This window comes from Apostichopus japonicus, chromosome 21, assembly GCF_037975245.1.
Source record: "Apostichopus japonicus isolate 1M-3 chromosome 21, ASM3797524v1, whole genome shotgun sequence".
Lineage (NCBI taxonomy): Eukaryota > Metazoa > Echinodermata > Holothuroidea > Aspidochirotida > Stichopodidae > Apostichopus > Apostichopus japonicus.
In genome coordinates, this window is record NC_092581.1 from 9412633 (window position 1) to 9428539 (window position 15907).

Sequence of the window (15907 nt, forward strand, 5' to 3'; positions counted from 1 at the left end):
TACACCAATAAATTAACTGTGTCGGAATTTTCCAAAATTTCCTCTCCAACATTCTTCATCATACTTTCCTCTACTCGTTCAATTTTGACCTGTCTGTTAGGGGTTCAAGGAGGTTTTTCTATATTGGTTGTCTATAGATTGAATTTTGTGCAACATTATGGGTATGTTTTCAAGTGATTTTATTCACGAGAAAAGTGAATTTTCAAATTCTCAACAAGTAATGGGCTTAAAACCTTGAAAAGTGGGGCTTTCGGATATTGTGGGCCGTGACGTAGAATAACCTACAAAAGCAATGATCCATAGGACATGCAATCAGGTCGAACATGATGTGTGACTGCTGACAATCTTCAAAAAGGTTATGGATGGAAAAAACTTTTGGGAAATACTTGGTTCTCAGGCAAAAGTCTACATCTGGTTGCTCATTTTCAAGCCCGAGAAGTGCCATTTTCGGTGATCTGGGGGGTATCAAAACCAGAAATTTTCTTGTACGCTCCGCGCCAACCGATGGTGGCGCTCCGCTTAGATAGTAATTCGCGCCCCCCGGGTTAGAAAATCCTGGATACGCGCCTGATTCAGTCCATATGATGAACACCAATGAAGTATTCTGAAGTTTTATGGTAATGTATATACACAATTATAGTAAACATAATTATATAGGCCTACAGATATGGTGATTTTAGCTTCCATGAACTCTCACATACCACTTGCTGGGGTTTGGTATCATTACAACTTGCAGTGCACGTAAAAAATACCAAAACGGATGCTTGTAGCGAAGAGATGACACATATGATGATGAACGTGTCCAATTCACAACTTGCAAAAGAAGTATTGAATGCTACAAAATCTTTGCATACTGGGAAGACTTTGAAGGTTTACCCTATCATTGATTTGAATTTGAGCTGTAAGGAAGTACATTTTTAACCATGCATGAAAATAAACCAACTGCTATGCTTGATGAGAAAGTCCGCAGAATGATTATACTTACATGCTGCATAAATTGATTACTCGATATACGTCGATGATTATTTAGGTTGCAATTGGTATTGTCCAGGTTATCTCCAACCAAAAGGTGACGCTACTTTGATGACACGTACCTCTGATATCAGATGAACACGCAGGGACGAAGCTAAGGCCTGATGATTGGGGTGGGGGGGGGGGGGGGTGAGGGTAGTGGCTGATATTCCAACTGGAACATGTGCAGCACATATTTGCACAGAGTCTGTGTGTCTACGTGCTGCTTCATGTACAGCACTTAAAGTACATTTGACAAGGTACAGATCCCTTTCAAATTCATACTCAAGATTTCTTTGGATGATAATCTAAGAATATGAATAATTTCAAACGAAAAAATATTGCTTACTGTTTAATAATTAGCTTTACTAAGTCCCATTCACTACTCTCAAAACGACTGAATTTGCGACAAATATGCAAATGAGATGACGCACGGGGAGGGAGTCACGATACAGTTACACGATTAAGTGAACAGCCTTCGATTGTTTGATTGAGTCCAAATCAGCTTATTCTAAGCCACGACAACTTAATTTGTTTATCGCTGTAGAAAAATATATAGCACAACTACTACTACGTACACTGAACTACATGGAAATTGCGCTTAGGGTCGATATGATGAAGTGGTCGGGCGGATTCGATTATTAAGTATAATCATATCAGGATGCAAACAATAATCTCGAACTGTGATAAAGGACACTGATTTTTCTCCAAATATTCGCTGATGAAGGGGGAAAATGTTCGACTAACAGTACATACCCGTTAAATTAAAGAATGTCCTCAGCCAGTACAGATACTGTCTGGGTAATTGGGGATTCCGAAATGTGATTTCAAAGACTAAAGAATAGATCAGACTGACTGTAATTTATTGGTTCTGTTTATTTGTTTTGTATGGTGTGATCACTTACTGAAACACCAACTTAAAACTAAGGCCCGAAGGCCCAAAACCAATCAGAATTACAAATATGAGTCAAAGATATACACAAGAACCACTTGCTAACAACTGAGATCCGATACAATGCGTGATTTAATAAACCGTGCATAAACAACTCTCAACTTTTACTAGGCTGTTTAAGTGACCCACAATAACGTGAAGTGTGATATGAGACCCCTTTCATATCGTATCACCAGGGTCGTACGTTCACCATTGTTCAAGAGGGATATTGATCGATTTCGAGACCGACTTGGCTTGGCGATATGTCTGAACTACATGTCTTACCCTAGTGAAATTAGACTGAGAAGTGGTTTCATGCAAGTACTGGTCAAGTGTTATTATTTAAAGAAAAGTAAAACATTGATTGATTTCCTGCTTAGCTTTAGTGACATATAGTGAATTTGAATGTGGAATATAAATGTAACAAATCAGCTATGTTACAAAAGGAGAGCCCTGCTCTAATGAAGCCTAATATTGACAATAGGTATATATAACGACGTGTAATAGTCTTTTATAAAATAATTTCTAAATACCAATTATTATTTTCTAGATTTATGCAAAAGTACATCAGATTCTCTACCTCTCATATGCAGAGGTTGTTATGTGACACTGTACCACCAAAATAATAAAGAAACCATCTAATCCGTCGAATCCGTAGAACCATTGACCATATTTCAAAAATATTATTTTACACATTTAAAATATCAACGAGTTATTTTTTTGCGTTTTAGTTTGCTCTACTCAGAATAGAATGGTTGGGCAGTTACCACACAATAGTCTGAGGAAGAAGCGAGATTGCCACTAATATTGGGAGTGTATGCAGGTGGTTGATCGAACATAACTGCTCCATATGAGTGCATCGCTGGTGGTGTTACCGGGAGAAATCGGCTGACAATCTAAATGATAAAAAAACAGTGTCAGTGATTTAGTACTATATTACAAAGATAACATTATCATATTGGAAATGTATAAGTATATACACACATATATATAAATAAATATATATATATGTATATATATACATGTGTATATACATATATATATATATATATATATATATATATATATATATATATATATATATATATAATATATATATATATATATATATATATATATATATATATATATATATATATATATATATATACATATATATATATATATATATATATACATATATATATAGTTTTAAGTAAAACACGGAACTCATTTGATAATAATCATCGCATCGAGGAGTTAGATGGACGATGGTAATTAATGTACTTTCATAACACTTCATAAGCCAAGAGATGATGTTAGATAGAAAAAGTTGCATTAGTATCAGAATATACTTCATGTTTCATGTAAAATAATTAGATTCAACCCATATGCAATTAGATAATGCGTAATCATGAGTTTTATGAATACAAACGACAGCATAAGCGAGGTGACATATACATATATAGATATGATACTATCGAGTTGAACTCTTAAACTTCTCACTCACCACTTGCTGGGGTTGGTTATCAGCAGAAAGTGCAGTGCATGTAAAACCTGCCCCAATGACGCACAAACAAGCTTGCAGAGCATATGTTACAGTTATCATAATGTACCTGTCACTGTCAATCTGAAAAACAGTTGGAGAAGTGACTAGGTTAAATTGTGAAAATTAATTGACGGTAGGCTCCTACAATAGGTTTTACCGTGAATTAAAAAAAAAACAATTTTAATGTTAAGCTTAGCAAATAAATTTAATCGAGAGTGGAAGTTCGTTCAGAGGGTGTTTTAATACTTAAATGGTAAATGAAACACATCGTCCTTCCGGTTTTAAATATCCCAAGTACCTACATCGGAAAAACATTGGATAGATTCATATTTATAATTTACGAAACATTCTCTTCACTAAAACGAATATAGCAACAATAATTAGTATATTATTTGCCTTTTCCGAAGATCTTGATACATTCGATTTCATATTTTTCGATTTTGTTTATGTTAACTTACCTGACCACATGGGACTAGAGACGCCTGGTGACCCCACCAGATTATACTCATAAGTGTCGCAATGATGGCCAGGACCATGAAAGTTATTACCTGAAAGAAAATAATTACACAAAATAGTTGCAACACTCTTGCCAAATAAAACTAAAATATAAATCACATATGTTTAAGACTATCAACGAATTGATACAATTATTTGACTACATGTGCTGTACATGTGCTGTACATGTGCTGTACATGTGCTTTACATGTGCTTTACATGTGCTGTACATGTGCTGTACATGTGCTGTACATGTGCTGTTCATGTGCTGTACATGTGCTGTTCATGTGCTGTACATGTGCTGTACATGTGCTGTACATATACGCAATTGAGTGAAGGTAAATTGTCCATTTTCCTCTTATTAAATGAAATCGCGAAGCTTTACATACTTATGAGTTTTGAATTTGGTCACTTCGCCATTTGTATATACCTATATACCCAATAACTAGCCAAATTTCTGTTAAAATCCTTATGAATCAATGTCATTAATACATGAATATAGATACGATGTGAACGAAATATGAAGCGTGAATAGGGCTGCAGGAGAAACCCACTTAGTAGGATCTCGTCAGAAATCGTCACATGAACAGCAACCGTAGCTTCAAAATTTGCCTACAAAAAAGGCGTGTCCTGCACAGATGCTATACTCAAGCTCGTACATTGTGTTGTTTCTGGTTTAAATCAGAGTGACACAACAGTCACTAAAGTTTTATTCTTAGATTTTTCAAGTGCTTTTAATACGGTTTTACCAAATCGGTTAATCCAAGGTTTGTGTAGTTTTATCGATGAGCCATGGCTTATACCTTGGTTGGCTAATTTTTTACAAGGATGGTCCCGACAAGTCAAGCTACAGAAAGGTTATTCAGAGGAATCAAATATTACAGTGGGAGTCCCCCAGGGAGGCCCTCTATCTGCGTTACTTTTTACAATATACACAGATGATATATACGTTCTTCTATGGGGTGTGATGTAATTAAGTACGCTGATGATACAGCTATATCCCGTAACATTTCAAAGCGGACACACCTTGAAAATCAAAATGACTATAAATCCTGTATTGATAATATGGTCAATTTGTTTGAGCAGAAGAACCTCTTACTTAATCCAAAGAAATCTAAAGAAATAATTTTTGAAAACATTAACATTAAACATCAAGGTCTCATTCAGACCAGGGATCAGAAAACTTATATTCAGGGCTCCATTGTTGAGCGGGTATCTCATACTATGTACTTAGGAGTTGATATTGACGCCAAGTTAACCTTTACTAAACATATATCTAAATCGATGTCTAAGGTGTATTATATTGTATCAACGTTGGCATACATTACTCCTTATTTTCATTCTAATGTAAGAGATAAGGTTTTCAGCTCATCAATTCTGCCAGTGATTGTGTATGCAGTTCCTGTCTGGTATCACTTTCTACTTGAAAAGGACAAGAAAAGAATTAGAAGTTTCTTGAAATACTGCTCAAAAATATTTAATCTCGACTACGAAAGCCTTGTTGGTAAAGTAAACACTGTTGTTAAAAATGAATTCATAAGACTAGTTAAGAATATACATAGTTCTAAAGATCACCCACTTCACTCAGAGTTGATCTCTCTGTGCAATAGAACCAGCAAGTACAATCTACGTGATCCTACTATCTTGCCATCTTTTAGAATTATGCTTTTTAAGAACTCATTTATCTACAGAGCAGCCATTTATATTCAAAATGGGTTCTTAGAATCTCTGTTATAATCCTTTTAATCTTTAAAACTTCTAATCCTCTATCTTATTTCTTGTTTTTGTTCGTGCTTTCATTTTTGTACATGTTTACGTCTTTTATGTATCATTTTTATGTGTCCTATTTATAAATTTTATAATTTATACTGGAATAAAGAAATTGAAATTGAAAATCAATTACCATATCCAAATCGTGAGAGTATCAAATCCAATAGCAGCATGAAAAATGAGCGACAGCATCAAATTCAATCATGCAACCACTTCAGTGATCTTCTTTTTAACCTTTAATAACATCTAGGTTCTTTGTACTCTCATGACAGGGAGACGGGATTGAGGAAATCTGTGTGTGTGACTTACATGGGGTCCACATTGAGACTCCTATTGAAGTGTTGTGTTTACCAACCACGTTGAAAATTCGCTAGCTTCATGATTCTCTCTCGTAACGTCACTCTTTCGTCCCGACCCTTATCGATATACTACCTGGTTTTAACGGAACTTACCATACACTTCCTTTTTCTGCTAAAAACGCCGAAAAATCCAGTTGTAACGGCAAACTGTTGATAAAATACGTTTTACATTTAACAGGGTCAGTTCAAAGTATGTCTTTCGAGATCCGGCTTAGAATCATAATGATTTTGAGTTGGTTAGCGTCCTGTTTGATCTCTAGAGTAAGGCAAATATGTCACCAAAAACAGAACTAGTATTGTTCAATACAGGTGACAAACGCCTACAGTGAAATTACGACCTTCCTTACCGGTTTTGAACCTCTGGACGTACAATCAGTGTCCATAGCCTAGTGGTTAGGGTGTCCGCATATAAATCGGGAGGCCCGGGTTCGAATCCCGGTGGATCGAGGCTGGAAGTTTTTTCACTGTTCTGGATTTCCAACTCATTACGATTTCAATTATATATATATAATCATTTGCCTGTGTCGTTTACCACAATTTCATTTAATAGAGTTTGTTCAAAGTATCTCTTTCGAGATCCGGCTTTAGGAATTACAAATGATTTCTAGTTGGCTAGCATCATGTTTGATCTCTAGAGGAAAGCAAATATGTCACCAAAACAGAACTAGTATTGTTCGGTACAGGTGATAAACTCCTACAGTGGAATTTCGACCTTCCTTACCGGTTTCGAACCTGTGGACAAACAATAAGCGTCCATTGCCTAGTGGTTAGGGTGTCCACATATAAAGCGGGAGGCCCGGGTTCGAATGCCGATGGAGGCTGGAAGGTTTTTTCCCTGTTCTGGATTTCCAAGTATATTGATATATTGATGTATCGCTATATATATATATCGATATATCGATTTATTGATATATAGATATAGCTATACACTTACCGCACCGTTCCAGATTCCCCAACCTACAACACCCAGATATGAGTCAAATGATGTTCGTAACTCGATCATCAGCATGATTTCGATAATGCCACAAATAATGATGGCAACTCCCACGGTGAAGCGAGGCACAGATCCCTTTAGGTTCCCGGCATTTTGAATCACCTGCGGCTGTTGTCCAATACCGACAGGTTGTAGATTCCCATGCACAATTTTCTGATGGCTTACTGGTTCCATTTCTCCTTATTACAACCGTTTCACTTCTATACAAAAGTTTAAATAAAATAAAATTCAGGTAATTTATTGTAACCATGTGTAACTTTTAGTAAGAGGATGCAAAGAACTGGTATAAATCGGCTTAAAAATCCTCTTCGGAATTTTCTTTGGACAGCTTGTGGAATCTCGAACGTGCAGTCCTTGTGGAATCTATTTTTGAATCTTAAAATCTCTAATTTTCTTAAGAAAACCATTACTCTCGGATTTTAGTGTTATATTTTTAGGGTTTATGAAAATTCCAAGCTCATTATAGTTAAAAAACGGTTTTATGACGAGGGGTTTTTCCTGGAAATAACGAATTACCCAGCACTACTTAACTGCTATGAAGAAAGAAGAGAATGTGAGGTTACATGACAGGACCACAAAAGATGTTCGATATACTAGTGAAAAGACAATTTCAAGAAACGACTCTTTTCAGGACCATGAAATATTCTAGAAAGAGAAAACTCCATCCTCTCCTTAAACATATTGCACCTCTACATCTCTCTTGTTCATACAATCTCCTAACCGTAAGAAATAGACACGCCACGGTCTATAAACTCAACCTGATCTCATTTTCATCAAAGAAGGATCAAGACTTTACGTAGTCAATCAAATATCCATGACCATTAAACGGTGAGAGAACCCCAGTCATTTGAACCCATTAGAGAGAATAACAAGCACACTCACCTGTAGTCTAACGATGTAACTGCAGTACACGTAACGTTACCTAGTTTAATGTTCGTTCTTGACCTCGTATCACAAGAAACCATATAGTAGACTATAGTATTTAACTTTACGCAAAGGTAGACACGATCAAGTCGACAGACGAAACCCATGCTGTAATAAAGTTTCTGCGATCCCTTTCAATGTTATTTTTATTCTTGCGTCCGATTGGCTGATATTACATCATGTGATCATTCCTGACCATCCGTTATTTTCAATAACGGACAGTCTCCTTCATAAGTGTGCACAAATGCTTAGAAACACATCAATTGTGGAGGGAAAGAGACTTTCTGTTATTGTTAGGCAACATGGTGCAGCGTTACCTTCATATTTCGAGGACAGTACTGGCAAAGCACATCATCGATACAATATCATGAAATTCAATGCGCGTTTCTAGTGATCTTATATTGACGCATGGATGTTTCAAGCTTTGAACTTTACACTTTTAACCTATTTTGTATACAGCAGCAAGAATCTCTCCCCAAACTACCTTTTATTTGTATTAAAGGAATTCAGAATTGCAGATGTCAGTCTTTTATTTGTGAATCAGTCATGTCAGAGATGGTCAACAAGTCCATATTTTGAAAAGTAAAAATGTTTGTTAGCCTCATATATCAAACAATGAAAGAAGGTCCTTACAAAAATAATAAGGCCTTCTGTTCTCGTAAGTATGCAGCTTAAACACATATGGTATCCTCTAGAATACTGGCATGCCCCTTAATGTCTCTTAAAAAATGTGGTCTTGCTATATTCAGACAATCAACACTCATGACAAACTTTTGTGGTTAACATATGAAGCCTACTTCATTCCCGACGATACTTAGCAAACCTGTTGTAGCCTAGCCTATTGGTTTTCCAGTGGTAGGCATAAAGTTAAGCCTAGTTTCACAACTAATTCCAAGCAACACCTACTTCAAAGTAAACTGAAGTATGAATATTGAACGATCCAATAGTACAATGAATTAGGATATATCGTCGGAGATCTCTGGTGGTGACAAAATACAATGAAACATAATGGAGGTAAGAGAAGTCGTCAGGAATCCTATACTTTTTCGTGGGTTGGTTGACTTTTTGTTATTGTACTTGTCCCAAATCGTTTTATCAAGTAAGTTTGTTAAACAAATACGTTTTTCATAAATTTTGGAGTGTAGAAAGCCCCTAATTGTTTTACAGTAACCCTGTTATTCCCCCAATTCTCTAGTCTTGACTGTTTATTCAACAATAACATGTGGCAGCCTTAAGGGGTTTATTCCTTCAGTGCTGTCAATGAAATTCCGTTGCCACTGAAATTTACATTATACCAGTTCGTCTAGTATTCATGACGACTTTACGCTGCCCTTTCTATTCGCTAAATATATGTTGAGGAATATTATTTTGTCAACACAAAAAGGCTTCTACCAAGCGTACTTACTTACTTAGGACATACGAATTATTGCTTGATTGCCGAGACTCGTAATGAACAAAGACGAAAATAAACAGAGCCTGTGTAGCCTCTTAAGAAAAGTGCAGTAATTTTGTTTTGTGAATATATTTGTCCCAACACAATTTTTTTTCTTTTTCAATTTGAAAGTATTTCTATAAAATGAATTTTTTTGGATATTTCCTTTCATATTTATTGGTTATAAACAAATGGGGTGTGCTTACCACAACTATTCGCAACATGCACAGGCAGCCTTTATCAGTTCTCGAGAACGAAACAATTTCGAGTGGAGTCTTCTGTGATGTGGATAATAATGTATTGTGGCACAGAATTCCTTCTAACTCGAACACTGGAACATAACCTTTCTCGGTGTGAACAAAAGATCAACAAAAGTTCGTTAAAAGTAGGAACGAAAAATTGGTACCAAGCAGTAAACAATGAGCCAACCATATCTTTTGTACTGTTCGATGGTACGATCATATAAGAAAGAATAGTAACTTAACTTCATGCTAGGCAAACCCCACACCAATCTAAATAATTGAACAAGTCTAACAATGAAGGTACCATATGGTATCGCACAACAATATCGAGTGGAGTATTTTGGGGTGTGGGACATAATGTATTGTGTTCTTTAACACTTTGACACAGACAGTGGCGGAGATTTCTTGTCTGAAGTGGGGGGGGGGGGGGGGTTGAAGGCCATTGATGAAATAAAAAGTCATAACTGCTGGCTCACTATCTAAGTGGAGCGCCACCATAAGTTGGCGCGAAGTGCACAAGAATTTTTTGGCAAATTTTGCCTCCCAGATTGCAGTAAATGGCACTGCCCAGGCCTTGAAAGCTGCATTTAACCAGGGGCGTATGCAGGATTTTCTAACCCGGGGGGGGGGGGCGCGTATTACTATCTAAGCGGAGTGCCACCATTGGTTGGCGCGCAGCGTACAAGCAAATTTATGGTTTTGGTACCCCCAGATCACCGGAAATGGCACTTCTCGGGCTTGAAACTGACCAACCATATGTACACTTTTGCCTGAGAACCAACTTTTTTCCAAATACTTTTTTTCTCGTCTATAACCTTTTTGAAGATTGTCACCAGTCACACATCATGTTTGACTTCATCACATATCCTGTGGATCATTGCTTTTGTAGGTGATTCTTCATCGCGGCACACAATATCCGTCAGCCCCACTGTTCAGAATTTGAAAATTCACAATTCTCATGAATAAATTCACTTCACAACATACCCATAATGTTGCACAAAATATCATCTATGGACAACCGATATAGAAAAACCTCCTTCAAACCCTAACAGACGGGTCAAAATTGCACGTGTATGATGAAGTATGATGAAGAATGTTGGTTAGGGAATTTTCGAAAATTCAGACGGCTACATTTCGTTGAAGGAAATAAAAATATACCAGATATTTCCGAAACCGAACACTACACACATCGACAGTTTTGAGCATGGGCGCAGATCAGTCTTGGATAATGGTGGGGACGCGCGTCTGTTCTATGACACTAAGCGGAGCGCGACCATGGGTTCGCGCGTAGCGTACGATTTTTGGGGGCAAATATATCTCCCAGTTCGCCGGAAATAACACTTCCCAGACCTATAATGATGCTCCAAAACCTCCTTAAGTTTTAGATCTCATGGCTTAGAAATTTAGTTTGGAGAAATACATGGGCGTCTGCAGAAAGAAAATCAGGGGACAAATAATCCAAGTGGACTTTTGTATATACGATGGGTCTGGGGTCCTCTCCCAGAAAACAAATATAGACTGCCGCAAATGCGATTTCCGTCCTATATTTAACAACTGTGGATAAAATACAATAAAATGAGAACTGCTGCATGTCATTTGCACAATGCTGGATTAAACTGTGCCAAAGTTCAATACAGGGGAACTTGAAATGCAGCAATTGGTCAAGACAAATTGGTGTGGACACGGTATATCATGTCCCCACTACTGAAAAAGTTGGTGGGGACGCGTCCCGCTGTCCTCACCAGGATCTGCGCCCATGGTTTGGAGGCTGTTTATCGTGGAACGCCATTTTCATGCTCACTGATATGATGTGATATCTGCTGTTTGCTTCACAAATTCGAATAATTTTGTCACTGTTCCTCTTTCTCTTCCCGTTTTCTTGCCGTATTTTCTACTCCATCATTTTCTCCTTTTCTCTCTTTCTTCTTTTTCTTTTCCTTCCTTCACCTCGTTGAAGTTGGCAAGTGTATACAGTTCCAAAGCTATTCAACATCAACAAAACGTTATTTTGTGTATGTCTGTTGTGGGGTGAAGTTAGCGCTATGAGCTACAAGTTCCAATGCGCAAGGTGGGGGAAAGGGGCTAGAAATAATGTGTGGGTCTAACTCGGTTCTCGGTCGTTAACTGTTGATGTAGCCTACCAGGTAAAAGGTTGAAATGACTTTAACAATTTCAAATTTAATAATTTGATTTATTATGTCATTTGGAGCACATAACATAGGCTACAACAGAACATTACTGGCAAAAACTAGGGGAGGGGTTGATTGTGTGGGCCAACCCCCCTCTTCAAAAAGTGGGGGGTGTTAAAAAACCCCAACCCCCCCTGTTTCTCCGCCACTGGACACAGATTCCTTCTAACTCGAACACCAGAACAATACTATGGCTAGTTCGTGTATCCATGTAGGGAACAGGACTTCAAAATCGATATCGATAATTAACATAAATCGCCAAAAGTCACTTACTCAAAAAAGTTCCAACCATATTGGTTGAAAGTGTGTCGCAAACATGAGTCTGATAGATTAATAGTGACTGTGGTACATACGTGGTTGGTGACGTCAGAGAGTCAAAAGTCAGAGGTCAAAATATAAAAAGACGGAAAAGGTACGCCATTATGGGTATGCCAACTTAAGTCGTATAGGCACTAAAGGTCGAAAGTCAAACAAAAAATGTGTCGCAAAATCTTAAACCTCACGCTCTTGAGACTTAAAACGCTTTCTAGTCACTTCGTCCAAAAACCATTCGCCCAACTGCCATGTCGCCCAACCAGCCTGGTCATTTCGCCCAACCATCCTGGTCATTTCGCCCAACCAGCATGGTCATTTCGCCCAACCATCATAGTCATTTCGCCCAACCAGCATGGTAATTTCGCCCAACCATCATAGTCATTTCACCCAACCTTATTTTTACTAATATTCAGTCGGAATAATATTACTTTTTCTATTCCACTAGTTCAATTTGTTTTTTATCCATCCTTTGGGTTTATCTAGTTCTACATAGTGTTAATCTAATGTTATACAAACACAGGGGAATCGGTATTCATAAAAACCTATCAAACATAACCCCTAAAACACTGATTCATCTTACTGACTAACAATTCCCGAACGTTTCCTTATTAAATTGAAAAAAAATTAAAATATAAAACCCGTCCATAATATTGAAGTACTATATGTAATCAACGTAACCACTTTATCAATGTAACCACATAGGTAATCACATATGTAATCAATTTAACCACGACTTCAAGTATACTTAATATTCGGTTCGTATCCCGTAACGTTAACAATTCCCGAACGTTTACTATCAAACCTATCAAACCTAACCCCTAAAAACACTGATCCATCCTCAAGATTCCTGAATATTCGGTTCGTATCCTGTAACGTTAAAAATTCCTGAACGTTTCCTTACTAAAGTTATACAAAGTAAAGGACTTCAAGTTTCCTTAATATTCCTTAATATTCGAACGTTTACTATCAAACCTAACCCCTAACACAATGATCCATCCTCAAGTTTCCTTAATATTCGGTTCGTATCCTGTAACGTCAACAATTCCCGAACGTTTCCTTTTGAAGTATCATATTTAATCAAGGTTGGGCGAAATGACTAGGCTGGTTGGGCGAAATGACCAGGCTGGTTGGGCGAAATGACCTGGCTGGTTGGGCGAAATGACCAGGCTGGTTGGGCGAAATGACAAGGCTGGTTGGGCGAAATGGTAAGTTTGGGCGAAATGGCAGTTGGGCGAAATGGTTGTTGGGCGAAGTGACCTGCTTCCCTTAAAACGATGTGGGTGTACGCGTAGACATTCTGCTATGATGGCCCAGGGTCTTAAGACGTCAAAGGTCAAAAGTCACCAAATATAAGAGTTGTCTTTTGTCTAAGATACAAATAACAATTATACGGCTTACGGTGTGATTTCCATTAAGGAAACAACAACTAAATTAACGAAAGGGTATGAGGTGAATGAAGATTGTACGATCAAAATAGAGTCAGGCAAACTTCCCCTAAGCCGTAAGGGTTATGCAGCACTTCAAAACTAGCTGAATGCCTGGACATTACACGAAGCGCCTCTCTGAGTGATGACATCATAGCTAGCACAATAGTTGACCAGCCTTTGGGAGATCATCTGCAACTTCATGGACTGTCTACTTATTTTCTTTGTGTATTGTTTTTTGTTTTATGTTATGTCCTGTCAAACCCCACGATGTTTTATTTTTCATCATAATTCATGTTGACTATTTACCGGTACCTCCTACTTTTCTTGTTAGATAAATTGTGCAAAAAGAAATAAGTATCCAAAACTGACTAATTTTGGAGACATAAATGAAAGACAATGTTTGGATAACTTGCAGAGCTTGGTTATGGGGAATTATCGGGCAAAGAGATTTACGATGTATAAGCTATATTAACTAATCACGTGCGCGTGGACGATTCAGCACCATTTTAGCCATGCGCTAATAACAAAACTACACCACAAATGTAACGTCTTTATTTCTGGATTACAAACCATTTCGGTATCATCATTCTGACTCGTTGATATCATTCCCATTTGTTTACTAACAATTCATCAGCTATAAAACTTACGTCTCGTAATTATATTGCAGAGCAAACCGACTCATCCACTTCATGTAATCGATATGCCTCTGTGTAGATTTTTAACAAACAGTGCATTTTTTTTTGGGGGGGGGGGATGTTTTTGACACAGGTTTAGTCCTATTACACAGTTTGTCTTTTCTGAACGTTTCTCACTTTGAAGTATTTCTATAAATGAACACATTTTTGAAATTTCGTTTCTTGTTTATTGGTAATAAACAAATTACAGTTACTTACCACAACTATTCGCAGCACAGATATCATCTAATATCAGCTCTATTAAACGAGACCTATCATACGTAATCTCTGAAGCATATGTAGTATCTAAAGTGTGCTCACAATGCATAACATGACCACCAAAGAGAAATACCGTAGCATACGAAACGAAAAAACGTTATTGAAAAGTAGGAACAACAATATTGACAATGCCAGACAGTAAACAATAAGCCAACCATATAAATTGAGCGATCTATTACGGGTGAGTTATCATTCGGTTGGCTGCATGCTTGCAATAAAAAAAAAACCTACAGAGTACCTTCAACAGCGTTTTTGGTCATATAAGTACATATTAAACCAATCTTGTCTTTATAATGGTAAGGTAAGGACCCCATGCTTGAATATGATATTCAAGTCTAAACAATCTGGGAACAATTTCTTTTCCGAAACATTTCAAAAACTCCCCTAATCATTCAAAGGACTGTACTGTTATGCAGCATTATTACATCATTATAAACACCTATATCCATTTTACCAAAACATCCTGATAACTAATTCGGCATGGAGACTATCTAAACAGGATTATACCTGCAAATCGCACTGACTATAACATTGAAAACCATTTGCCACTGCTGAGACTACTTAAAACGTTAAATAATCTTTTTTTTGGAGGAAAGTGTATCATTACCTTTTCAATACATAGTTTTGCATACATATTTGGTGTCGACAGCAAGTGTATTGATTCTACAAAGCATATTAGTATGGAGAGCATACAATTTAAGCAATGAACGAAAGGTAGTTAAGACTGAGCCTTGTGGAACACCATAACAAACCTCCTACTAATCACTAATTGCAGACCTCTGTTTCCTATCGACAAACAAATTCAGGAGTTATTCAAGTAAACCAGTAACTACCAATACCCAGCCAGTCCTTTTCATTAATAGGCACAGTTGCTGAAGTGGTACCTTGTCAACAAAGATTGATGAATGTCTAAGAAAATTTCATCTAAAGTACATGACGCTTAGTACATCCTTTTGTCTGTCGATAGAACTATTTACATATCCCATAATATTAATGATGTGTTAATCAACGATTTAAAATCATGCACGATCTCCCAGCATTTCTGTGGTGTATCAATGTAAATACGCAAAAAAAAGTAACAAGAATGACGATTATTAAGTGAAACAGTAAACAACACTACATATATATATATAAATATATATAAATATATATATATATATATATATACATACATATATATATATATATAAATATATATAATTTTTTTCAATTATATATATATTTCAATTATATATATATATATATATATATATATATATATATATATATATATATATATATATATATATATATTCAATGACTAATTGAACACGCTGTTTTTGGTTCCCTAGCATCGG

The 15907-nt window shown here is 36.8% G+C and overlaps 1 protein-coding gene across 3 annotated transcripts; it reads right to left on the reverse strand.

The window, feature by feature from the left end:
* Positions 1-1869: 1869 nt before the first annotated feature.
* On the reverse strand, positions 1870-14625 carry LOC139963001 (uncharacterized). Of its 3 annotated transcripts, none has more exons than XM_071963450.1 (6): positions 14511-14625; positions 7029-7288; positions 6188-6241; positions 3929-4018; positions 3432-3551; positions 1870-2838 (listed from the first exon to the last, which is right to left on the reverse strand). In XM_071963450.1, exons 2-6 carry the CDS (start codon positions 7260-7262, stop codon positions 2680-2682), a joined length of 657 nt encoding a protein of 218 aa, XP_071819551.1. In that variant the 5' UTR covers positions 7263-7288; positions 14511-14625; the 3' UTR covers positions 1870-2679. The 3 variants fall into 3 exon arrangements, with proteins under 3 accessions (XP_071819551.1, XP_071819552.1, XP_071819553.1); XM_071963451.1 differs by lacking the exon at positions 14511-14625 and adding an exon at positions 9651-9827; XM_071963452.1 differs by lacking the exon at positions 6188-6241.
* Between the last annotated feature and the right edge of the window lie 1282 nt (positions 14626-15907).